Source organism: Amblyomma maculatum, chromosome 3 (genome assembly GCF_055883805.1).
Source record: "Amblyomma maculatum isolate TAMU_Amacu chromosome 3, ASM5588380v1, whole genome shotgun sequence".
NCBI classification, from domain to species: Eukaryota; Metazoa; Arthropoda; class Arachnida; order Ixodida; family Ixodidae; genus Amblyomma; species Amblyomma maculatum.
The window spans coordinates 57,003,536-57,031,528 of NC_139346.1; the positions used below are offsets into that span (position 1 = coordinate 57,003,536).

Below are 27,993 nucleotides of genomic sequence, written 5' to 3' on the forward strand. Positions count from 1 at the left end.
TAGAAAGGCGTTTGGAGGGCATGTGGTTGATTAATGCCTACTAATATGGCAGATGTGCTATCTCCACGGTGATGGACTTAATTTATAAACAATGGCGAGAGTTAATTCGGTAACGTTGTTATAGCACTTTGGACAAGGGTGCCTGTGTACCATGTTGACACCTAGAAGAATTGATAATCACTCCGCGGCGATTTTCACCTTGTTTACGTCATCATCGTTACAAAGCATGAACCCGCAGTCACCTCTCCATATTGCCATATATATAGCAGGTAAGGTTTACTTTTCTGCTGTCTTTTTCAAATTAGCATGCCTTTATAAAAAAGGGCGTTAGCATAAAAACAGCTTGTTTCGGTAGACATAAATAAATCTTTTTATGCAGATTATTTGCAAGTGATTAAGAGAGAAAAGAAGCTCAATTAAAAATAAGAAGTTGCTCAATTAGGGCAGTTACTCTTTTTGCTACCTTGAGGTAACATCCTAAAACCTTACAAACTAAACAAAATGTCTGCTAGAGGTTGCGGATTATGAATGCGGTGCAATGTCGTTTGCCGCACATTATATTCGAAGGAAAACGGTTATTTGTCGACTATATGACGAAGGTTGTTTATAATTATTATTGCTGTAATGTGCACAAAATATGGCGCGCGGACAACTAGGAGTATAGGCAAGGCCATTGCCAGTTCATCTCTTAGAATCTACTCAGGTGCTGGGTCTCGCATTCGATTCTTGTTTCCTGTTTACTCGTCACGGATGTTGCGCTCGACTTTCGAGCATCGAAGCAGGCTTGCAAGGAGAGAGCAAGAGTGGCCACAAAGCTCACTCCTCCGCACAGGCGGTAAAGTCCGTCATACGAGCCAACGCCATCCCGGAAGAATCCTAGACAGAAAAAAGAACAAAACAGTAATGTGCCGTCTAGTAACATTTGGCAGAAATTTTGCTGAGGGTTTCGCTTTATAAATATAAATAGGCTAACATTTGCCATATATACGAAGATAAACCTATCCGCTGCATATTTCATTGGTGAGAGAAGGAAGCGGTTTGAAAAAAGGCATTGGTAAAATTCATTGAAGATACCCGAAATATTGACGTCCTGCCCTCTTGTTTTCCATGTCGCGGAAGCGACAATGCCTTAATTTTTACACGACCTCCTGATCCCTACCTGAAAAGTCCGCGTGAAGCCGGCTTTCGGATTGGAGTAGCTATTTAAAATATTCAAAAGAATTCTGCGCCAGACGACATGACTGCATTAAAATATTTCAAATCTTCGGCGATAGAAACACCGTTCTTAGCATGTAGCAAAATTTTTCTCTTCATACAATTCATTATTCGTTCATATATAACGGGTTCAAAAGTATTCATAAAGTCTTTTCCCAGGTCTGAAGGGCCCATACACATCTGGCATAAAATATGTATTGACATAAAATATTTACTGTCAAATTGTTCCATGTTCAGGTTCACCAGAAGATAAACAGACAAGAGCATTTCAGAAAGCTATAAATGAGGATAGCAGCAGTAATAACCTGCCACAGGTTGCCTTCACTAGTCCCAATAAGCCCTGTTCCATTGTCTTGTGGGTCCGGCTAATGTTTAACCGGCTGACCACTCGTTGGTCGCATTGAATCTGGCACATGATTGAGTTGACAAATATACCATTGTGGCAGTGAACAATGTATTCTCTCTTCACTCTGTACCTTCTGGTGATCCCGCCTTAATCGGCTGAGTTTGGTTTTTATGTGTACAATGTCCTGTGTTATTTAGTGAATATGTTTATTTACTGCTTTTATTATGTTCTTAAACATCAGCCAATGAAAACAACATGATTTTTAGTAGTAACCATACGTAGTGATAAGTTCTAAATAAGCTCAATCGGAGATATCACAAACGCCAACATTCTCAGCACTCGTCCAGCCGTACGCTAGAGATCTCCGCTGCCAAAGTGGCTGCATTTGTGCCAGTGTTGTTTTAAAAACCAACGATCACTCGATCTTGTTTAAAACCCTCAAGTCATTCGGCACATCAGAACCTCCACTAATATTTTTAGAGAGCTCTATTCGGGACAGAGAGCACATAGTCCGTATATTTAACCATTCATCTAACAATGCTCCCACTAACAAAAGGGTTCCACAGGGTTCTATTTTAGGCCCTGTATTGTTTCTACTCTGTTCAAGGATTTACCATCCCTTTTTGGGCATTGTAATTGTATATTATACGCCGATGACTCTACCATGATAACATTTTATGGTGACATTTACCATCTCATATCTAAACTTCAAAATGACTTTCATTCTCTAGAGCATTGGTGCCGCAATAACGACCCGACTGTGAATGTTACTAAAATTTGAGTTCAGATTTTCAACCTCCTTCAGAAGCCATTGCCCGTCTCGCCACTACTATACTTCAATGCCACTGCCATCGCGTCGCAAGACCGAATTTCGTTTCTAGGTGTTATTATTGACCCTCACCTAACATTTCATTATCATATAGCGAAAACCTGCAAGAAAATTCTGTATGGCTTACGCGCTTTAATCAAAGCCCGATCCTATTTTCCAATCCACATGTTACTATCAAAATAACGGCTTGAGAGGCTAGTTGGTGCATCATCGTATTCAGATATGTGGCGCAAACAAAGACAAACACAGGAGAAGATACACTACACACGCGCGCGTGTTGTTGTGGATCTTCTCCTGTGTTTCTCTTTGTTTGCGCCACATATCTGAATACGATGTTACTATCACTTTACTACGCATTCGTTCGCAGCCACTACGGCATTTCATCCTGGGGCAACACCTAGCATGTACACCTTTGGTCAATAATAAAACTACAAAATCAGGCCATACGCAACATAAACTCTTCCTTCGAATGCCACCCTCTAATATTTTGTTCTATAATTTAAATATTCTACCCTTCTCGGGTCTTTATCTTTTCGATATTGGTATTCTATTATTTAAGATTGTTCACCATCCGCTCCTGTTTACCATTTTTTCCTCCAGACACGATAAAAAGAAACAGCGTTACGCTGTTCGCTCTACGTAATAGTTTTCTACTACCTAAAGACAGTACTAATTACTAAAAACAATGCCTTGAATTTTCGTTAATATCATTCACAATGAGCAAACTAATACTTTCTTTGTTCAAGTTCAAATTAAAAAAAAATTCTTAGCTTGTGATTTCTATGTTATTTAACTTTTGTCACAGAATTTGTAAGTGTATTTTTGTACCTTTTTATATTTTCTATTTTTGTATCTAAATCTGGCTGCTATGCACTTTTTACTATGTATTTCGTTATTTATTTTTCATTGTTGCTTCATATACACAATTTTCCTTTCAATAATATTATTTTTTAAGTTCCCTGTCGAAATCTATTGCCATGGGAGGTGCCCCCTGCTGTATTGTACCATAGGACCTCTCGCCGTATATTCTTGTATGTTGTTTTTTTATTTGAAAATAAACTTTCAACTTAAACTTAAACTTCAACTGCCTAACGTGTTGTTACGAGGCGGCAAGCCGATGAAAGCAGGAGAACAGATTACAGAGAGCTGGTCGATGATAGTGAGATGACGTTTAATTAATTTGTGCCGGGCTTAGCGCGAGCGCTTTTGTCCGCGCCACTGCCCGCTTCTCTTGATTGTCCATAACACGACCCGGGGCCGCCGAGAGATTGTTCCAATCGTGGACGAGGAATTTTAGCGATGTTGATGATTCCATGACATGATGATGGGCGTGTCTGAATGCTTGAAGAAGAAGAAGAGGAAGAAGGAAGAATAGAACGGCTTGCCGGCACTATGATTCCCGGTGAACGTTGGGCCAGGACACTTAGGGCCACACGTTACCACGACTCAATGGCGGCGGCCAAGGCACGCACAACATAGCATAGGCAGGGGAGGATGTCTTGAAGTGTAGCGGTGTCTTGGGTGGTGGGACCCTTGGTCGGCAGACCTGGTTACTGGGGTCACATATGGTCGCTTGGGTCTCTTCTTGTGTCTTATGGTCATGTGGCGTCTCGGGTCAGTCGGGTCGGGGCGTGGGGACGTGTCGGAGGAACGGCAAGGTCTTGCTGGGTCTGTCAGGATAGGGAACAGCCATGCGATGCATCTAGACCTTCAGCTGACGACGCAAGAAGTCGCAGGGCACGGAAGCTCCGGACCAGGATGAGGGGGTGATGATGAAGTACCCCGCACCTCCAACCAAATGTTAGGAGGCGGCAAGCCGATGAAAACAGTAGAACCGAGGATAGAGAGATGGTCGATGACAGTGAAATGACGTTTAATGAATTGTTGCCGGGCCTAACGCGAGCGCCCCTGTCCGCGCCACTGCCCGCTCGTTTCCCTTGATCGTCCGTAATCGTATCTTCCTGTCCTAGCCTGCATACATTCACTGACTAATAATGATGTATCTTCAATAAAAGAGATGTACGTCTTTTATTTTTCTAATGCAGCAAGACTTAATGTGGTGTTAACATTTTAGTTATGAGTAACCGTAATAGAGCCAATAGACTTTAATAGAAAAATAGGCGAACACCGATCCATAGATAGCAAATAGGCATTTTGCAGATGATTCCTTCGTATGACGAGAGCGCATAATAATCGAGAAAAATTGAAGAGCACTTACCTATAATGGAAGGCTCGCAAAAGGTAATGGGCAGGGAGGCCAGACCCATGAGTCCCCAGGAAACGGCGACACTTTGGACACCCAAGTAGTCGGCAACGAGGACCGGCTTGAGAGTGCTCAAGTAGCCTTGCTGAACGCCACTTACGAAAGTTAGTGCTGCAGTAGCAGGGTAGCTGTAGACGTGAGGAAAAACAACGAAACAAATCGACAGTGAAATGAAGCTTAGTGCGGCAATAACGCAACGATGGCGTGAGCACTTGTCCGACACGATTGGAACGAGAACGTAACCGCAAACGCCGCCAAGACTCAAGCACGTCAGCAGGTACGAGGAGTCTATTGGCGCCAGATGTTTGTCTATGCCGTAGTCGACAAGGGTTTCGCCGAGGAGAGGAAGGATGAAATCTGCTGCCACCATTGCAATCAAGATGACGTAGAAGCATGGCTTGGTGAGAACGAACCATAGCTGAGCAATGATTCCATTCACGTCATCACCATGTGAAAAGAAGCTCGACTGCTCAACACACTGAGCTGGTGATGCCGGCGGACGCAGTTCAGCCCGGTATGGATCCTCGTCCTGGCTAATCGTAAACGTGCTTGCTACTTTATCGTCAGGATGTCTTGATACGCCATGCTTTACGTGTTGAGCACATTCCTGAGGCTCCCACGATTTGCCCCGTGCGTCTTCCGCCGTACTTGCGCTGGCGATCGACATATTTGCTTTGTTCTTCGCTGAGCCACTTTTCAAGCAGTGGAAAAACTGAGGCCATGAGTGCGGACGAGGATTTCGAAGCAACAGTGTAAGGGGAATAAGGTTTAACGTTAAGGCCCCGGTCACTAGCAAGCAGCCCTGTAGGCCGTATGTGGAAGAAAGATGCGACAAAAGCGATGGGCCGATGACTCCGCAAAGCGAGACGCCAAGAAATCTGATGCCAGTAGCAGTGTTAGAATAGGTCTTAAAATACGAGACCGTGTAGACTGATGCGCTGATCATCAAAAGTCCAAATGACATTCCTGAAAAGAAGTAATAATGTAAATTGGCAAATTATGCCCGTCCGCTAAACTGACATTGAGAATGCCTTGAGCAAACATATAAAGAAGCCAACAGTTTATGAGTCCAAAGTAAGCGTATGGGGATATTATTATTATTTGGCATTTCGCAGTTCATTTTGACCAGAACTATTCATGTGATGATTTTAGTGAAAAAGAATGTATATTTAAAGTGTAAGAAAAACCAAAGCGCTGTTAGTGGGAGTTGAAACCACGACCTCAGAATGTCGCGTCCAGTGCTCTACTGTCTGAGATACGACGGCTGTCCAGCCTTCCGCTTTCGTTACTATTTATGTGACTGTCACCAAAACCGCAGAGTTCATCAGCGCCACCCTCATCCATAACGGCGGATTTAGAAAATCCTGTTATACCGTCAGCGTCACGTAGCACGTGATCATTAGGGAGGGCGGGCGCTGGGAGAGAACTCTCTTACGCCATTTTTTTGGCCTCAAGACTGCAAGAGCCGAGACACTCGCAAGCAATAAAGGAGAACATTGAAGGGGAAGTGAAGGGTTAAACTGAAACGCAAGCGCAGAAAAGTAGCCGAGTTGAAAACATATCTGGGGCAGGTGGGTGTACTTAAGTGCGCTTAAGCGCTATAATTCGAAAACACTTGTGAATGCGTTTTGTTCTGTGGTAACCTGCTGCTGCTCCGGGTGGCACTTACATTTGTGCATCGTTCTTCGCACTAACCATGTTTCAACTATGTCACGCGTTTTTAACCAGCAACTGCATTTTTACTAACCGATGCTTTCACTAGACGTGGCTTCACTCCGCTACAAACATCGAATTCGTCTTTGCAGAGTGTCAGCGCCACCGTCTCCTACGCCGTTGGCGAGAGTTCAATTCCCACATAAATCTCAATTCTTGTATTCAATTTGTAATTAATTCGGTGAACACTTTATGGTCGCACTTTCTGTACATAGGATTCATGAGACAAGAAAATCTTTCTCTCTAATTGGTATTCTAAGGAACAATGACAACTGGTACAGCTTTCTTATATTGCGTTGTTTGCGCAACTTGTCATATATGTTGCACGCAACGAAAGAACAAGGAAGGCGTTTCTGTGCAAATCCCGCGAAATCATGATAGCATCTTTGGTATGTTAAAGCATGATAAGCTGACCATTATGACGACAAATGATATGTTATAGTTCTCTGGATAAAAGATAGCGCAAAAACAATTTTGCTTTGTAATCGTGAGAAAATGTCTAGGCAGAAATGGCGCTGGAATTCATTTCAATGAAATGTTTAGGTGTCGTAAACTTAAGTCCACTCGAAGAGCAAACGCCTATTTTATATTGTTCCTTTTGCAGTTTCGCGCATTTTGTCGCCTGTTCTTGTTCCGATATTCCCTAGGGCAACCATTTACTTTGTTTGCTCACTCAGTACTATTAATGCGACCGCGTTCAAAAATACCGCGTATTCTGTATCTCAAACTGCGGTAATTATGAGGGAGGTTCGGAACGGCGCTGTAACCTGAAGTTTAGAGATGCTGTCTATGCGGGGAAAGCTCAAGTGACATTTTTATATGTATGAAAGCGACAGAACATGGGTTGAGGGAGAGCTTCCTTTTGCAAGCCAAGCCAACGTTTCGATAACCGGACAACGCGTTCATCACTGCCGGTAGTTTAAATACGCTTTTGCTTCCGAAAAAGAAAAGCAAGGGAGGGGAAGCGGGCGTCGTGAAGGACAGAGAAGTGGGGCATGGAGTGAGAGAATGCTTCTTCGGCATGATTTTCCTGCAAAGCGCTGATCCCGTGGCCCGAAAAAGAAAATAAAAAGCGGCAGCAGCAGGAGAAGCTACAATGCAAGGTGGATGAAGAGTCAGAGCCTAGAGCAGGTCGGAGGATGACACGCCTTTCTTGACAGGAAACAAGCATTCAAAAAGGTTCTGGTAAAAAATTCAGCTGCAGGGGAATAGTTATCAAATGCTTGCCGGGAGAAGGACAAAGAAACAGAATACTAACAAATCAACTGAATCACACTTGCCAAGCATCACCTTCCGTGATGTATATGACTGAACGGGGAACCAAAGAAAGAAGTGATAAGAAGGGATTATGTTTGGAAACGCACGTGCAGCGTATGCCTTTGTGGAGGAAGGATAGAGTGTACAGGCGCTGTTAATAAATTGATCAGTTCACTCTATATCAGATTGTTTTCTAGGCTACTTATGGTGCAGATGCAATATATTTAGGGTGCTCTAGTTTTACTTCAAGGTATATATTACCAGTAATTTCAATGTTTCAAATTCCTTAATTACGTAAGCCTCCTTATATTTATGTCCCTTTATACTTAAAGCCTCAGAAGGGTATTTGACTGGGTCTGCCCGATGACCATTTCGCCATATGTTCTTTGACTGCCCTGTCTCTCCTACGTACTGTATATGCCAGAAGGAGTATTCTAGAAGGTAGATAACTTTTAATGATGTGCAATGTGTCATGTGGAAAGTGAACTCACTTGCAGTAAATTTAACCGTTGTGTTTTTTTGTAAATGACAACATATCTTCCATATAGGTCAAGAGCAAGTATGTAGCTGCGCTGTACGCTTGTGGTCGGGTTTATAATGCTCTAGAATATCTATGAGGTTTGTGTTGAATTTGTATATTACCCTTCGTGCCACCGGTACTATTTTCTTCAGGCTTTCGTTAGATGTTGGTATGGTGAGGTATTTCTGTGGAATATTGGTTATGTTTGAAAGCTTTATGGAGAATTTCATTACAAGGGAAGGCTGGTGTTCAGCGTTTTTTTTTGGTCGTTCGTACGCACAACGTTGCAGTTTAAAGTTCTTCCTTTCTTGAAGGCCAGTTAAATGAATTACAGTGATAGATTCTTTAAAACATGGTTTTTTATAATGACTGTAGTTCATTCAACTAACCATTACCATCACTACATATTCTTCTACGTGGTGTCGCCTGTCCTACAAATATTCCTTGCTTACCATCTTTTCAATGATGACTGGTGAAATCTAGGTACTGCGGCTGATTCATTAGTTTTCTGTATAAGGACCTCTTAACGTTTTCCATTTTTTACCGATAACATGGTGTCTAAAAATCGACTTTCAATTGCGAACACAGAGAAGTAATTTTATTCTGCTGTGATGAATGTTAAGATGGAAGACGCACGAATAAAATCATATGGTCCATGCTGCCGAATCATGAATGAAGTGGTTGTCAATATAACGATTGTATAATATTGTTTTTCTTTTTCCGAAACGAATTCAATATTCTGGATTCGACAACAGAATACATTCGCGTACGTCGGCGCGAATGAATTATATTCAGGACAAGTGATACGGCATAGAAAAAATATGTAGCGTAGATAACGACCGTAATTCAAAGCGCGGCCGAACTGAATGCCGTGGCGGGCACTTTTGTTAGGACGTGCGCATGGGGGCAGTTGCTACCTGCGGCCGCTCCTTGAAGGACCCTCACCCTGCGCCGCAACCATCCGCGATTCGGAATGTATTCGCGCGTGTGCTGAAGCCTCGAGTTTGAGAGGAGTTTGGGCTTATTACGATTTCCCGGCAATAGAGTGCAGACGTGCAGAAAATTTTCAATCTTGCCTCAGTATCAGGAAGTCACTGCTGCACTGACAAGCTGTGAAAAGACAGCGCAATCACTCCGCGACGCATTTCTGGCGACCGTTGTGAATTTTTAGTCTCATTAACGAACTTGAAGGCAACATCCATCGTATTCCGTCGCCGATTAAAATGCTTTTTTGCTTGTGCGCAGGAGATGGGATGTGTGCGGGCGGCCGCGCTCCTATATTGGGACCGGATTCCCTAGCAGTAACCACCACGGTAGGGTGTACCTACGCATCCCTGCAAAAGGTGCCTCAAGTTCCGAACTAAAGGTTGCGACCTCAATAACGAAGATCAAAATATTTGGCATATGTTTCATTGCAGTCAAAATATTTATCCCAATAATGTACATAAATGAAACTTGGCGCTGTATGAGATGTAAACTATGAAACATTTTTGACACATTACAACTTAAATGCTAAACAAAGGTACTAAGTTATCGATACGCGCGTTTGACGTGAAAAAAAAACGACAACCTGCGAATGATGAAACAAGCTTTTTTTACAGTTTTTGCCGCACCAAAAAATATGTACCTGTCTCAGAACTTTCTTCTCTCCTGTTAGGAAACCTAGTCGCCATCGTCGGCTGAAGCTGCCGGCCGGCTCTCTGCATACTGGCCTTCCTCCAAAGTCTTTTCAGCTTATTTACCTATTGGGGCACCATAAAATTTTGACAACTTCATGTTTCTTGGGATTTGGTCGAACACCTTCTTTATCAGCTACAGATCTCCCATTTCAGTCAGCGCAGTATATTGTCACGTACAAGGTGATTGAGGATATCAAGAATATCAAGAATAGCTCCGATACAACAGCGGTGAGCAGCACAGACGCAAAACCCACAAGCGACACTTCGTCGTCCTTCGCTCAGTCATGCGCCACCTGGCAACGCTAGGTGGCATTACTCCCCCTTCCGAAAAAAAAAATGAAAAAAAAAAAAAAAGTGAAGACGGGCGGTGAGAAAGGTGTGAAAGTAAGAGAGTCGTCACAGGAGGTGGCCGTGCGTTATCGTTGGTAGTACGGCTTCAGCCGCACAATGTGCACAATGTCCGAGCTGGGCTTTCGGCGTTTTGAAAGTGCGGCGCCGTCTGGAATAACTTCATAACTGAGCTCACTCACACGACGCAACACTTTGTACGGCCCGAAGTAGCGGGAAAGGAGTTTCTCTGACAAGCCTGGACGGCGAACTGGTGTCCACACCCAGACTTGGTCCCCAGGTTTGTAGTGAACCTGGCGGTGCCGGAGGTTGTAGCGGTGCGCGTCAGAGGTCTGCTGCCGCCCGATGTGCACACGGGCAAGCTGGCGGGCTTCCTCAGCGCGGATGGCATACTGCTGGGCATCTGGCGGAAGCTGGTCATCATCTGGGCACGGAAGCATGGAATCGAGCATGCTCTGAACTTCACGCCCGTACACAAGTCGAAATGGTGTGAAGCGCGTTGTTTCCTGTTGGGCTGTATTATACGCAAATGTGACGTACGGCAGCACCTCGTCCCAGGTCTTGTGCTGCACATCGACGTACATTGACAACATGTCCGCAATCGTCTTATTTAACCTTTCGGTGAGACCATTGCTCTGCGGATGGTACGCTGTGGTCTTGCGATGCGTCGTGTAACTCAACTCAAATATGTGGTCGATGAGCTGCGAAGTGAAAGCTGTGCCTCTGTCGGTAATGACATACGAAGGGGCGCCATGCCGCAAGACTATGTTATGCATGAAAAACTCGGCTACTTCAGAAGCTGTGGCATGAGGGATTGCCTTTGTCTCAGCGTATCGGGTCAGGTAGTCAGTAGCGACTACTATCCATTTGTTTCCCGCCTGCGACAAAGGGAAAGGGCCAAGGAGGTCCATGCCGATTTGGTCGAACGGAATACGTGGTGCTCTAACGGGCTTGAGAAATCCGGCAGGCTTCAGAGGCGGTGTTTTACGGCGCTGGCATTCGCGACAGCTTCTTACATAGCGTTTCACAGTTGCGGAGAGTCCTGGCCAGTAATACATGTTGCGGACGCGAGCAAGCGTCCGTGAGTAACCCAAATGACCAGACGTCGGTTCGTCGTGACAAGCAAGTAGAATATCCGCACGGAGCTCGCATGGTACTACCAGAAGGTAAGCTCTTTCTTGGCCTTGGGAGTTTCTTTTATACAAGACGCCTTGCTGCATACAGAATGAACCAATGTGCCGAGATAGGCGTCGAGGGAGCGGCGTATCACGCCCTTCCAGATAATCGATGAATGGAAGGATGTCTGGATCAGCTCTTTGTCGATCCCTGAGCTCAGATGCGCTGAGAGCTCCTAGAAAGCCGCTGTCGCCATCGGCTGCAGCATCGTCAGTGTCAACGGGGGCTCGTGACAGCGCGTCAGCGTCTTCGTGTTTGCGGCCTGACTTATAAACAATAGTTATGTCAAATTCCTGAAGTCGTAAACTCCAGCGTGCAAGTCGTCCCGATGGGTCTCGCAGATTTGCCAGCCAGCACAAACAATGATGGTCAGTGACGACTTTAAATGGTCGGCCGTAAAGATAGGGGCGAAACTTCATAGTGGCCCACACGACCGCCAGGCATTCCTTTTCCGAGGTAGAGTAGTTCGTTTCGGCGCGAGAGAGTGTGCGGCTAGCATAGGCTATTACTCGCTCAATCCCGTCTTGATGCTGAACAAGGACTGCACCAAGACCGATACTACTGGCGTCAGTGTGCACCTCTGTGTCAGCCGCTTCATCGAAGTGCGCCAGAACAGGGGATGTTTGAAGGCGCTCGCGAAGCAAAGAGAAGGCCGTCTGCTGCTCAGAGTTCCACACAAAGGCGGTGTCCTTCCTTGTGAGGCGCGTTAGAGGTTCCGCAATTTGAGAGAAGTCCGCAATGAACCGCCGATAATATGCGCACAGGCCGAGAAAGCGCTGAACAGCCCTCTTGTTAGCTGGAACGGGAAACCGTGCGACGGCAGCAGTCTTTTCGGGATCCGGGCGCACCCCATCGGCGCTCACAACATGCCCAAGGAACTTGAGTTCTGTATACCCGAAGTGGCATTTCTCGGGCTTCAGCGTGAGATCAGCAGAACGGAGCGCTTCCAGTACAGCTCGAAGGCGTTCGAGGTGTTGGTCAAATGTTTCGGAAAAAACAACTACGTCGTCCAAGTACACAAGACAGATCTGCCACTTGAGTCCAGTGAGGACGGTGTCCATCATCCTTTGGAATGTAGCTGGGGCAGAGCACAATCCAAATGGGAGTACTTTGAATTCATATAGGCCATCTGGAGTGACAAATGCGGTTTTTTCTCGGTCTCTTTCGTCTACTTCGATTTGCCAATAGCCGCTTTTCAAATCAATAGATGAAAAATACTTCGCACGTCGCAATCTGTCCAGTGAGTCATCGATGCGCGGCAACGGGTATACATCTTTCTTTGTCACATTATTCAATTTCCGATAGTCGACGCAAAATCGAAGAGTGCCGTCTTTCTTCTTGACCAGGACTACTGGTGAAGACCACGGACTTTGTGAAGGCTGTACAACAACACCATCATCCAGCATCTCCTGAACCTGCATCTGGATCACTTCTCGTTCTTTGGCAGACACACGATAAGGCTGCTGTCGTATAGGGCGAGCGTCTTCATAAGTAATGATGCGATGTTGTGTGATGGGCGTTTGACGAACCTTCGAGGAAGAAGCAAAACAGTGCTTGAAGTCCAGCAACAGTAGCTCTAAGGCCCGCCGTTTCTCCTTCGACAAGTGGCAGTTAATGTCGATGTTGTCAAAAGATGGCTCATTAGTTCCGACTGCCGTGGATGTAAAACAGACCGGATCGTGCGTAACAGGGTCAGCGAAAGCGATAGCAGTTCCCGGAAACAAGTGCCGGTGCTCATTAGAAAAATTTGTGACAAGGAGTGCAGCCCGGCCATTGTGAAGCGACAGTAAACTTCGAGCAGCGCAGATGCCTTGAGCAAGCAGGAGTGAATGGTTCGCTTCCGCTACAGCATCGCCGGCACGGAAATCGTCACAGGTAACTTCCACAAGAACACTGCTTCGCGGCGGCAGCGAGACGCTCTCGGCGGAAACGCGAAGTGCGGCATTGCAAGGACTGCTACTATCTCGTTCGGCAGATTGTCCCATCGAAAATGTGACGCGTCTATTTCGCAGGTCGATAACTGCTCCGTATTCTCGCAGAAAGTCAATGCCGAGGATAAGGTCACGGGAACAGTCACTCAAAACGACGCAACTAACGACGAACGTATATCTGTCAATCTGAATACGAGCCGTGCACATTCCCTTTGGGGTAACTATATGACCGCCGGCGGTTCGAAGGTACACACCTGGCCAAGCAGTGAGCACCTTCCTCAAAACAGTCGCCATGCGACCACTCAAAATCGAATAATCCGCACCGGTGTCCACTAATGCATTCACTGGAGTACGACCGTCTAAAACAACAGGAATGTCCAGAGAAACGCTTTTGGCTTCCCTAGGGGACGGTACCAGCAACTCGCGGTCGGATCGAAGCGGCGACGACGGGAGGTCTTCAACGCAGCGACTACCAGCGGCCTCGCCCCCGAAGGTCGCTGTTTTCAGTTTTCCCGACCAGGGCTAGACGAGCGGCCTTGTCCCTCTCGCGAGGAACCTTGGGTGGACGTCAATGAGCGCCTTGGTGAAGGGGAGCGGGACTGACGCTGCGAACGAGATGAACGCTGTTCCGCCAGATACTCTTCAATAACTCGGGGTCGTTGACCAAACCGGGGAGGAGGCGCGTCGATGCGGAAGCCGTGAAGACCGAGGCGTCGATAAGGACAATCCCGGTAAAGATGGCCTGGTTCACCGCAGTGGAAGCAGAGTGGACGGCGGTCAGGCGTGCGCCAAATGTCGGCTTTGCGTCGGGGCAGGGGACGTTCGTCGAAGTACTGCACTGGTTGCACTGAGGGCAGCGAAACTGTAGGCGGCGCGGGAATGGGTGGTGGTGAAGGGGAAGCCTGACTCTGCAGAACTTCAGCATATGTGGGACGGTTTTCGGTCCCCGACAGCAATGGTGGGCTCGTAACTATAGGCGAAAGAGGGCTCTTGAGCGCCTGTCGTACCTCCTCTTGCACTATAGCAGAAATGGAAGCTGGCGATTGCTGCATGGGGTTCCAGAACTTTCTCAGTTCTTCGCGCACGACACTGCGAATCAGTTCACGCAAAGCATCAGGATGCCGCTCGGAAGATGCAAATGACTCCGCAGTTGTGCCAGTATGGAGGGGTCGGTTATAAGCCGCGGCACGTTGTTGGAGCACCCTTTCCATTGTGGTGGCCTCCGCAAGGAATCCATTTACAGTCGACGGTGGGTTGCGCACAAGGCCTGCGAACAGTTGCTCTTTCAAACCCTGCATCAAGTGCCTGACCTTTTTGTCCTCGGACATGGCGGGATCCGCTCGCCTGAAAAGGCGCATCATGTCCTCGACGTACGCTTGGACACTCTCATTGGGCATCTGGATGCGGGAGTGAATGGCACGTTCTGCATGCTCGCGACGATCCGCGCTAGTGTAGGCCTCGAGCAGTTGACGACGGAATTCCCGCCACGACGTTAACATTTGCTCTCGGTTCTCGAACCAGATCCGGGCGCCATCCTCAAGGCTGAAGTAGACGTTCCTTAGTTTGGCAGCATCGTCCCACTGGTTGAATGCAGCGACACGCTCAAACTGAAGGAACCAGTCCTCCACATCCTCAAAGAGGTCCCCGTGAAAAGACTTCGGTACCCGAGGGGCCTGCAAGGTGTAGTTACAGGCCGGTGCGACGCCCGTTACCTGCTGAGCAGGAGCACTAGATGTCATGGCGGCGGGTGATGGCTGAAACTCCGGAGGCAGTCCCTGGAGCCGTCGACTGCAGCGATGCACGGGGGTGTCCAATGGCACAGGGCTGGCGCGACGTCTTTCAGATGGAGACTCTTGCATAGGTGATCTTACCCAGCAGCTCCACCAGAATGTCACGTACAAGGTGATTGAGGATATCAAGAATATCAAGAATAGCTCCGATACAACAGCGGTGAGCAGCACAGACGCAAAACCCACAAGCGACACTTCGTCGTCCTTCGCTCAGTCATGCGCCACCTGGCAACGCTAGGTGGCAATATAATCCATGAATCTTTCAAATGTCGCAGGTGCATGGCATAAACCGAAGGGCATAACGTTAAATTCGAACAGTCCATCGTCGTCGCGGGCAGGGGGAACCTCTATTGGTCTCTCTGAAGCGGCTGGCTCGCGCGTGCAAAAAGGCATTGCAACTGGAGCAACCGTGCGTCCGTTTACTAGGAGACGGTGTGGCTGTGCGTCGGTTCGCGCACACAAACACTAAGGATGGGCAAACGTTTGTCCGTATTAATAAGATACTGTGTTCTACTCTTCATCATACCAATTGCAACGAAATAAAAGGTTCTAAAAGGATTGAAAGACCATAACTAGGAAACTAAACAGTATGTATGTTGGTCACAAGAACAAAGAAATAAAAAGCGTTAAGCAATAGGTGAAAACTACTGAAGGTAAAAATTGGATAAATTCTATGGAAAATAAACAGAGTGTGGAGCTATACCAAAAGTGCAGCAGAAAGTTTGCAACGTCGAAGGCACAGCTGGTGGAAACCGTTTTGGTTATGGCATATCGGGGGAATTGTAATCGGTCGCTACTGCAAGCTATTCATTTCCTGAATCGGCGTGGGAAATGGCCCAATAAAACTGCAGGACAGGCATTCGGCTTTCAAATGTTCAGCACATGACGCGCAAGAAAGACAACAGCGACAAACATACAACGCTCGCTCCAGCGCACGCGTATGTGCTGACACAAGTTCTACGAGTGATTGACGGACGTACTGTTAATTGTTCACAGCGTAGCCCTCTGTGCAAGGTTTGCTATTACAAGTGGTGGAGGTGCGGGGACTTTTTATTATAAGGGGTGGAGGTGATAGAAGAGTTTGCTACGGAACGTATCACTCAAGCAGGAGTAAATCTAGCTCACGGAACATTAGAGCTTGAAATGCGTCCGTAAAGGGCTCTGAACGATATTAGCTGACTTGTCACAGGAGTCAGTGATCGCTTTAGCGTTAATAATGAGGAGTATTTGCACCCATTTCTCAGCCACTAATGAGACATGGTTGCAATCCACTTTCTAAGCATCTGAACAGAGCTGAGCATTTAAGCTGCGGCTCGATCGTTTTGTGAAACACGTCAGGAATATCTGTTGAGGGCAGCAGTTCCACAGCCTTTTCAAAGAAATTCACAAGTGTGTCCAAACGAGCCAAAAGCTCCGACTTAGGATAACGAAGTCCCCTTCAGCGTCGACTCTTCAGAAGTTCGAAAACTGGATCACGCCAGTTACTGGTCGTGACGAGCAGAGTGCAGACAACCAATGACTGCGATTGATTTTGTTATATACTCTCCTAGATCTCCTACAGCTCGAAAAAAAAATGAAAAATCGCGGACTGCAGCCTTGAGTACAGCTAAAATTAAATGGGCTACGGGCGCTATGACGGTATAGCCCAAAGGCCAGACCTGGACAGGTCCGTAACACCCATAGACGGCGAGCGGTGGCGCGATGCACTGAGAAAAAATTCCCTTGCTCGCCGTGCGAATGCGGAGTCCGTAACAATGTGCGAACGCCTGCCCCTAGACTGTCCGTTTTCACAAAAACTATCCCTGTAACTCTCATATTTATGACCCTCGAGATAGCAACCAGTTTAAACTGCAACGATTATCTCACGAAACTACCAAAAGCGACACCGCATGCCAGCCTTATCTTGTAATGAAATACTCCAGGGCACATCCAAACATAAAAAAATATTCTGCTGAAATACCGCTCCATGCCAAAGTCTAAAGAATTACTGAAGACGTTACTAGCGGAGGCCCTAAGAGTAACAAACATACGTAACACAATTCAACCTCTGAAATAATCTACTACGTTGTAAACTCGAGAACAAGCATCCAACACAACCACATATTTGCTCTTGACATAGATGGAAGACGTGCAATCAAGTACAAAAGGCAGCACTGTTAAAAGTACTGCAAGCGGTTTCATTTTCGCATAAATTTAGGTTTCAATTGCACATCGTAAAACATTATCGACTTCTAGAATGCTTATTTTGTCATAAACACGATCGAAGAGAGAGGGCAGTCAGTGAACATTAGGCTAAATGGACATCGGGCAGACACAGGCGCAAACAACCCGAATGCAGTTTCCAGGCATTTCAAACACCCTTACTTCAAACAAATTGATGTACTTATTCTAACATCCGGCTTTGAACCTTCAATGAACAGAGCCTATAGGGAGGCATATCTTATCTATATATGTAGAAGACTGAAACAAGCATGAATAAATATCTTGCAAAGAACACTAGAATCCTTGAGTTGCATTCCCTCTGCATCATAAATATTCTGTAGAATAATGACATATCGATTTATTTGTACAGTTTGCTGACAGCACGGATACACCCTATCTCGCCTCCACAATACCGCAATCTGCTTGTGTTTTCCCATACATGCTTCCTTCTTACTGCCGCCTAGAATGCTTTTCTTGAGATTTTGGGCATGGCAGATGTGCTTCACTTATTTATTTATTTATCTTCAGGGCCCGGGAGCATTACAGAGGGGAGTGGGATACATAACAGTATATGAATGTACGTGCAGCAAAGTTACAGAAGAAAATACATTACAAGAACATGCACAAAAAGAACAAGGAAAACAAAACTTCACAATGCAGTGGGGATAAGTAAAAACTATTTCAGGAAGTAAAGGGCAAACAACATAGTAACAAGCAATACACACTCAAAGAAAAACAATGGCTTTCCGAAATGCGTCGTTATCTGTTATACGTGTGATATCATGGGGAAGGTGATTCCAACTGACACAAGTTCTAGGTATGAATGAGTCATGGAAACATTTTGTGTGACTAGATGGAACCCTAACTTTATGGCGGTGATCAATGCGCGCTGATATGTAAGATGGTCTTGTTAGTAATCTTTCTTTCAGGTAGCTGTTGTGGTAAATTTTATGAAAAAGGGATAATGATGCTACTGATCGGCGGCGAGATAGAAGTGGAAGGGACAAACTTGATTTCATAGCAGTTACACTACTTGCTCTGTGATAGTTTGAGAGTATGAAGCGACAGGCGCGGTTCTGCACAGCTTCCAAATCGGAAACGAGTGAATCAATGCCAGGGCTCCAGACAGATGCAGAATATTCTAACTTGGAGCGTACCAGAGTTTTATAAAGCAATAATTTTAAAGAACTGGAAGAACGAGAGAAATTTCTCCGAAGGTATCCTAGCATGCGGTTTGCGTTATTTACGATATAGTCAACGTGGGGTTTCCAAGATAGGTTAGAAGACTTGATCGGATATTATTCAGTTTTTCTCCTTCTTTCTTTTTTTTGCAGAAAGCTTTTGGTTACTATTTCCCTCCAAATGTATTCATTACCAGCACCCTTTGAAATGCCCGTCACCTTACATGAAAAAAGTGTCCGCACCGATAATGCTTTACGCACTGACTCATCGTCCATCCCGCATTACAGCTTTTCCATCTGCTGCCGCTTTTCATTTTCTTTTTCAGGCCACAGGCCACCGATTTCAGGCTCGGAAATTCGTACAGGAGAAAACCTTCTTTCTCCCCCTTCTTTCTCCATCCATCTCCGCCGCTTTTGCAGTTGGAAGAAAGGAAGGGGTCTTGTCTCTTGACAGCCGTAGGTGCCGTGTCCGGTAGTCCCATGTAACTCATCGAATCATCATCCTGCTCCATAATCCTTGCTAAATTATTGGATCAGTCTCTTGAAACAGGTTGTATTCCCAATGATTGGAAAGTTGGGAAGGTGATTCCTCTGCATAAGTCTTGAAATAAACATTGTCCTTACAACTTTCGTCCTATATCACTCACTAGTATCCCTTGTAAGATCATGGAACATGTTATATACTTGCAACTGTTTCTTTTTTAGAGTCGAATTCCTTTTTCAGCATAACCCAGCATGGATTTCGTAAGTCATTTTCATGCGAAACTCAGCTAATATGCTTCAGACATGACCTTCATTGAATCATTGATCGTGGGCTTCAGGCAAATTGCATATTTCTTGACTTTTCTAAAGCGTTTGACAAGGTCTCTCATGCGCTTCTCTTCCTTAAATTAAATAACCTGAACATTGACCCTAATGTGCTTGCATGGCTGAAGAGTTTTTTTTTCAAACCGTTCACAATACTTACAGCAAATAACGTTGATTCACATTCTATACCTGTCCGTTATGGCGCACCTCAGGGATCTGTTCTCGGGCCCCTCCTTTTTCACATCTATATAAATGACTTAGCGGCTAACATTTCTTCTTCAATTAACCTTTTTGCTGATGACTGCGGTATTTACCGTGTAATTAATGATGATAATGATGCCTCTTGCCTTCAGTCTGATATTAACAAGGTTCTTGATTGGTGTAAGGAATGGAAAATGGAAATTAATATTAATAAGTGTAAGCATGTGCACATTTCTCGTAGTTCCAGCTTAACCACTACTTATCAGATGAACAATGTTTCTCTTGAGACTGTGTACTCTTACAAGTATCTTGGTGTTTACGTTTCTTCTAACCTATCTTGGAAACCCCACGTTGACTATATCATAAATAACGCAAACCGCATGCTAGGGTACCTTCAGAGAAATTTCTCTCGTGCATCCAGGTTTTTAAATTTATTGCTTTATAAAACTCTGGTACGCTCCAAATTAGAATATTCTGCCTCTGTTTGGAGCCCTGGCATTGATTCACTCGTTTCCGATTTGGAAGGTGTGCAGAACCGCGCCTGTCGCTTCATACTGTCAGACTATCACAGAGCAAGTAGTGTAACTGCTATGAAATCAAGTTTGTCCCTTCCACTTCTATCTCACCGCAGATCAGTAGCATCATTATCCCTTTTTCATAAAATTTACCACAGCAGCTACCTGAAATAAAGATTACTAACAAGACCATCTTACATATCAGTGCGCATTGATCACCGCCATAAAGTTGGGGTTCCATCTAGTCACAGAGAATGTTTCAATGACTCATTCATAACTAGAACTTGTGTCAGTTGGAATCACCTTCCCCATGATATCGCATGTATAACAGATAACGACGCATTTCGCATAGCCATTGTTTTTCTTTGAATGTATCTATGCTTGTTACGATGTTGTTTGCCCTTTACTTCCTGACATAGGGTTTACTTATCCCCACTGCATTGTGAAGTTTTGTTTTCCTTTTTCTTTTTGAGCATGTTTTTTGTATACTTGTACTCTATTTCTTTTTGTAACTTTGCTGTACTTTCATATACTTTTATGTATCCCACGCCCCCCTGTAATGCCCCCGGGCCCGTAGGGTAAATAAATAAATAAATAAATAAATAAATAAATAAATAAATAAATAAATAAATAAATAAATAAATAAATAAATAAATAAATAAATAAATAAATAAATAAATAAATAAATAAATAAATAAATAAATAAACACTGCAAAACCTCCGGCAACGACCCCCCCCCCTCCCCTTATGGCCAATAGGGAGCTGAGGGAGCTTTTCTGTTTAGGTGTGGTCCTACCCAAACTGGGGGCAGCCACGCGATGCCTCCTCAAGAGTCTGCTGTATCGAACGCAAAGCCTGCTTGGTACGCCATTGTGGAATTGAACCAACAAGGCATTGGTCTTTCATGGCCACACAACAGGTGTCACCAAGGGCGACCGTTCCCTGCGATGGAATTATGTTGAAACAGAAAGTGTTTCACTAGGGACCATTAAAAATCACAGATTTCCGGCACCAAATCTCCAAGCACTTCTGCTTGCCTAGGTTGCGACGTTCCCGTCATTGCAAGTGTGACCAGACCTCTTTCCGCATCTTCGCAGTAAGTTCATGGTGACCCGGAACCCAGCTGCAGCGTGCGGCCGCCTAGCGCGTCACCATTAATTGTTATGTGCACTCCACGACGTGGAGGACGAACTGGTTAATGACTTCGTATGGCAACAAATTCAGGTTTTGAAAAGTCTGCTCGGTATACCCGGAAGATAGAAGAGATCAGCCCCACGACAAAGAAGCGCTTCAGGACAATGATACTGCGAGAACATGTGCACTGTGGCAAGCTGTCCCTTAAGAATGCCGAGACCTTAATGGGGAGGTTTACCATGGTATGGCGATACATGAAGGATGCTCTGCTTGCTTCCAAAAAGTCCAGCATGATATACTGCCAGCGGGACCTAAAATTAACAAGATCGTACTGGTGGAGGTGAGAAGAAAGCCTTGGAGTGAGAAACCTAACCAATTCCTTGAAGGAGCCGAAACAACATTGATGTCGCCTCCACCCTACAGGGACGCTCGAGGCAGGTGACTGTATAGGTGTAAAAGGGCGATCGACAGCCTTACCGTGACACATGCTCTGGGAGAAGTGATGGAATCGAGTGCTCAAAAAATACGAAGTCGAGATTCGAGTCACAGGCATGTCCGAGCTCAGGTTGTAAGACCGAGGCTACAATGCCCAGGTAGACGATGCCGAGGCCTTTCCTATTCCTAGGCAGCTTCTCCACAGGTTTTCCGTAACTCCACTCTATAAGAAACAGGATCCGCTACAGGCAGAGCTTCGTCCGTCCCGAGGTGTTTAGCTGGCGACATAAGTCGGCTCCGAGTGCTGGGGGGACCGTTTTATAGTGGCCAGAGCCACTAGCGGTCACAAAATGTCCTCTGATTCTCTGGCTCTAGATTCGGTTTTCTCTTTAGCTAAGGACCAAAATTTACCTGGCAGACCTTCTTAATTGAAATAGAAACGAAGGAGACGTAGTTCAGCCTTCACGGAAAGACCGTGAGAAGGCTGGGGGCTGGATGTACACGACGAAATTAGAGTGGCACTCCGCAACCTATTAACTTTAGCTCCACTTGCATTAGAGTACAACTCCATGACGTCCAGAATGGAGACAGAAGCTTTATTCGGAACGAAAAGGGTCAGGGCGTCTTCATAGGCAAAGGTGAGAGCTGGTGAAGAACCTGATGGTAAGGAAAATCGAGTTATGCAGTTGTCCCAGAGAGTCGCTCTAAAAGAGATTCGAACGCGAGAACGTAGACAGCAGGAGTTAAGGCGGGATCCTTTCCGTACGTCACGGCCCATTTCGAAAACCTCTGATGTAGGAAATCGTACTTAATTCCCCGCAAGAAATGATGGCGCTCCCCGGACGAAGACAAGTCCCCTTGTCGAAACGTTGGCTCTGCTTGCGATTTAAGTTTCCTCCTCAACGGTTTTTCAGCGCCCTTTCATACTGTGTGTAGCCATCTTTTTTTCTCCCAATCTTTACATGTAGTGTGTCAACGTCTTATAGTGGCCGCTCAAGCCCCTAGCCCTTAACACTGTTGTGCACTAGTCGGTATCTGCCTTAGCATGGATATGTGGTTTGTTACTAACGGCAGAAGATGTGGCGCATAGCCAGAATTTTACAACCTCTTTTCGTGGCAAGACCCGGGTTCCCACAGAATGTTTCAACATGATCGTCACTCTACCCTTAGAGTGTGGAGCACTTTTTCTTTCTCTTCTCCTATTGTATGCATACGGTGATTTCATTTTTTATGCATTGAATTGTGCACAGGTGTTAGTGCACATGTGTATACTTTTTTAATTCATCTCCCTTTCTTTCTTTTGATGCTGTGCTTCATTTTCTAAGAAGTATACTGCCACATGGATTGCCGCTATTCCAGGTGACACCCTAGGAAGCCATTTGTGTCTTTAGTTTGCTCGTACGAATTTGTAAATACCTCTATAATAAACCTTAATAATATTGAAATGTAGGGATTTAACAAGCAGAGTGAGCCAAAGCTTTGCACATGAACAGATCATGGCAGTCCCTTCTCGCTGGGAAGGCAACTAAGATGAGATTTGACCTTGTAAAAGGGTCAATGTACAATCATAAATAAAATTTTGCTAATAATATTGACCAGAAGAAGAGGCCAAATCTGCAGAATATGTTTTCGTACTTACCATATAGGACACCCATAGTCACAGCCATCCACGTCATATCCGGTACAAAGCAGGAAGCGATAATGGCGATTGGACAGAGGACTGCTCCTGCCATGGCTACACCATACACCGATATTCGTTGAAACGCAGCACCGATGGCAAACCCTGCAAATAAAATAACATTGCCTCATAATAATGTGGCTATGCTAAGTGCGTTGTTTTAAACTCTTTTTTGGGGGGGTTTCTTGATGTACCCTCGTTTGCCTTCGTTCGACTTTGCTTATGATTGTTTTGCTTTTACTTGCGTCATTACATGCTTATATCTTGCATTATCATTCACTTCGCCGAGCACGAGGAGCGAATTTCTTAATTTGTGTCCTGAATACACAGCACATGCTCACTACCACTTTGTCGTAAGTTGGCGAATTGTGTGAAACCTTTAGAAGCCCGCCTGAATCGTGCTGTACGAACGCGCCTGCTTGGTTTAGGCAAAGTGTGTCTGAATAGGAACTTAAAGGTCGTGGATTCGATTCTCTTCTCTTGCTCACTCCTGCCTTCCTTTCGACCCGTTCATACCAGGTGAACTCGTAATCTCACACAATCTCATACAAACATTTGATGCGACAAATATGATTTAGCAGCATTATAATTACTTCGCGGTTCCGTTATTATCCTCTTAGAACCTCTTTGAGTTTGATTCCGCGGAGGCGCTTCCGTTCTGGCTGTGGGTGAGCTGCTTGTGCGTGCCGGCTTCGGGAGAGTGGACGTGAGTGGGAGGGGAGTAACTGTGGGATTCAACGATGGGTCTAGTCCTTCGATGTGGAAGACAGGCACTGCTTTAAGTCGGGAAGATTAGTTTTTAGAGCCAGGTTTTACCTACCACTGCTTGCCCCGATCCATTACGACAGGGTCGGGGGCGTAAGGGAAGGCCTCCACCATAACGCTATCATTAGGAGTGTTTCCCTGGTTTGAGGATCCACTGTTAACGGAGCAAACAAAAGCTGGCCTGAATACAACGCACTAAGCCTTCTGATTAAACGCGACAAACAATATTATAGAGAATTATGGAGTCCCTGTTTTCTAACGGACACATTACATTTGAGACTGCGGGGAAGGCTGTATGTTTTCACAGCCAGGGGTCAACGTTTTACAACAGCCACATGGTAGTGTCAACTAACTTTGCAGTGGTATAGAGTCAGTCCTGTTGGCATATCAGAGGCCGGGAAAGCCCCGGATAGTTTGTGAAAATATATTCTGAGGTACACAATAACTGCTTATGGTTTTCGCCATGTCTGCAAAAGATGCAACGAGGCCGCAATGAAATCTGTCTTTTAGAGGATCAAATATTAGAAACAAAATCGATCAGCAAATAAACGAAGAAACGTTGTTAAATTACGTCAGGCTTAATCGAGGATGGGAAGTATTTCGGCTAATAAACTAGTTGTATAAACATGTTTTAGACTACGTCGTCTTATTTTCGGACCCTTTTACAAAAACTAGTATTGCTAAACTAGAAATGGTACAGAGAACAGCTGCGCTTTTCATTTATAAAAATATATAGTAGAATTTCCGTTACAGGCTTTTTAAAGAGGGCGAATTTTCTCCTTTGGTGGAGGAAAATCATTACTCATGACTGAAATTCGTAGATCAAATAATTAACGGCCGTTACAACATTGACATAATTAAAACCATATCGTTCTCTACCGGATACACTACTCGCCAAAGGCGAAACCTTACTATATCCCCGCTTTCCTCACATAACAACATTTTCAAGTATTAATTCTTCCCCGCACAATAGTTGACTGAAATCAGCTGAAGAAAAGCGCCGTTTCAGAACCAACATTGCCTACGTTTTTCATAAGTTTAGAATAACAGTATTTTTTTTTGTGTATTTGCTACTTTACTTCTCTACTCTAAGCTTTTGTGCGACAACTTTGCTTTTGGGGGGTTGAAGGCTCAATACATATTTATATGTTGTGGAATCGAGCCTAGCTGTGCCTTGTGTATTATGCTGCTATGTATTGTAAAACCAGTGCTTAATGCCTTATTTTCTGCACCTGAGATCGTTTTGTTTTACCCGCGCCTGTACCACCCTGCTAAACTCAGCATATCCGATTGCAGTATAAATCAATAAATAAATCAGTGTTTAAATAAATAAATAAATAAAAAATACCTAAATAATTAAGCTTTCTTGTAAAAAAACGGAACCTCGAGCCGGATGGAGGTTCCTCACTGTTATCTGGGTAAGAGATCAGCGGTACGCGCCACTGATTTCATGCTTCAACTCTACATGCATTACCTCCCTTCTTGCTAACTGTCGCCTTTCTCTGCACACAAAAGAGAATTCAGTTATTCCAGGCATAGCGTGAAATCCCTGAGAAGCACAGTACCCCTCCGTTTTAATGTCAATGCTTTATGATCAAAATATTTGTATAAATTGGAAACTCTGCGAAAAGTAAATGCGTTGATTGCATCTATCAACAGGACTTTAATTGAGGAATAGCGCATTGGGATACATATATAGGATTTCGCAATGACTGCGGAGTGATATATTTTGTCATGGCGAACAGCAATGCTTTAGTTATTTCCGACTGTATTTTTAGTTCTTAATTTCTTCCGCTGTTTCAATTCAGGTTGAATTCACACGACGGACGAAATCGCGAAAAGCTCTGGCGATTCGGCGTGACGTGAACCCATGTTAGTGATTTGTGCTGTAGCGCTTGTCTACGAGCGGCGATTCACAGAATTGCCACGAAGAATTTTTAACAGTTTCGTTTATTTATTTTGTTTCCTACCTGTTTTGCAGGATGGTTTCCAGCCATACTCCCGATTTCCAGCATACAGGCCGTAACATATATTGCACTAAAACGCTGGAGAAAAGCGAGAAACAGATTTAGGCTACTGATCTGTCCGGCCGTGAAGCAAGAAAAAACGGTTGTCACATTGATCTTATCCCCATCATCTTAATCGGATGCTTGTATGCAGCACAGCGATATGTCATTTACCCACAATCACATAAAAATGATACCACGATCTTGTTAGCACCTGCGACAGACGTTTCTATCTTGCATTCGAGCTGGTCTGCAATTTAAATCAATGTTTTTGTCTTCCTGTTGCCTTTCGTTCGCCATGTGTGGGTTGCACAGAAATTGCTGTGGCAGCCCCTTGCAACTATGCGACACCGAATGCGTGAGCTTTGCGGCTGCACAGGGCAGTCGCTAGAATGCATTTGTCGCTTTCGCTTTCCTCAAGTGTTTTAGCCCACTTGCAGGTACGCTTTATAAGTTTCGGCATTTTACACGCACTGTGTGCATAGTGTAGCACTCCGAATGGTCTCCTTCAAAGGATTGAAAGCAGCATCTTTATGCAGCTCTCACAGTCGACACCCGATCCCTTCCACTGCAGAGAACTGACTGCATAGCATATCATATTGAGTGGGGCAGCCAGCACAGCGTTTCTGGGCAAAACGGCGCAGCTGTATAGATACAGGCACGCCACATGCCTAGAAGTGCCCACTCAGCGCTCATAAAGTGCGGTACCTTGGACAACAGAGCGCCAGCGCGAGGCTCTTCCTTCGCAGAGTGCTCTTGGAACGAGAGTATGTCCGCTCTGTCTTCTGCTAATTTTGCCTGGCATGTGACTGCTTACCGCGGAAGGTGAAAACGCGGATCAAAGGTCACGTGACAGATCGCTTCACGATTTTGTCGTTATGTGAATACAACCTAAAGCAGTTTTTCTATTACACTATGTAACTGTTAGTATAACCATTTCTCTGTAATACGGAATGCCTTTCTAAAAAAGTTACCAGGTTATCTTAATATATCTTGATGCATTCAGGAGGAGGATCATCGCAGGAGACACTGACATCAAATTCGCAGGCTTTGGAAACTGACTCGGGCTTGCGATAATAGACTTCCCATTCGCTCCTGTCCTTTTGCGCTGTTAGGGTGGCTTCGTTATCTTACCGAAATAAGGAACCACTCTGGCCCTCTTTCAACAAATTAATTCGTGACATAAATGGCATCAATAAATGTGCTCATTCTGCTTTCTTGCAGACGACGAAGCACTGCTGCGCGGCTTCTGCCTTCGTCTCTTCTCACCTAGCTCTGTACGTCAGAAGAGATTAGCCGTTCCGGTTAAAATGCACACGGTCAGTCAATTATGCCCGAAACGCAAAAGTGCTGGTGTCCTCAAAACATAAAGGTGGTTTTTGAAGAGGTCAACTCTACAAGCTGTATCAATGCCCCGAAATATTGCAGCCTCACCAGTCGCAGTCACTACAATGCCCATTAAACCATTCGGGACATGACCGCATGTGCCGTGGCATGTTTTGCTTGTAACAAGCAGGATGGCTGAGCAATTAATTTTTGTTTTGTCAACAAAATTAAAAAACAATATCGATCATATTGACGTATTGCAAGTGAAATTGCGTAGAAGTGTGTGTTACCCATTATGTTACTAGTAGCAGAGTCTATAGCCTTCGGCCAGGAAGCGGTTTCCCGGCTGACCTCGAAATAATCAACAAAAAAAACGAACAACAGTCCACTGTTGGTCTTGGGCATACAAAACAGGAAGCTGGCGCCTGCAGTCAGGAACGGCAAGGCCCAGCAGACGTCAATGAGGCCAGGTGAAGGACGCATATCGCCTCAATATCGTAAGATATTCTTCGTCTTCAGCACTTCCTCTGCGCAGAAAAAAAATATAAAAAAAGAAGACGAATATGTCATGGCGGGATGGAACTGCGTAAGCAGTGAAAATCTATTTACTCTCCATACAAGCGCACGCACAACACAGATGCTATTTTTTCTCCGTTTACTCTTTCCAAATTGTCTC

General features: G+C 45.1%; 1 protein-coding gene across 1 annotated transcript; it reads right to left on the reverse strand.

Moving 5' to 3' along the window:
• Positions 1-597: 597 nt before the first annotated feature.
• Positions 598-27,800, reverse strand: LOC146194809 (monocarboxylate transporter 14-like). Its single transcript, XM_084596644.1, has 4 exons — positions 27,608-27,800; positions 23,182-23,325; positions 4,609-5,619; positions 598-876 (listed from the first exon to the last, which is right to left on the reverse strand). Exons 1-4 carry the CDS (start codon positions 27,798-27,800, stop codon positions 689-691), a joined length of 1,536 nt encoding a protein of 511 aa, XP_084452770.1. The 3' UTR covers positions 598-688.
• Positions 27,801-27,993: the final 193 nt, after the last annotated feature.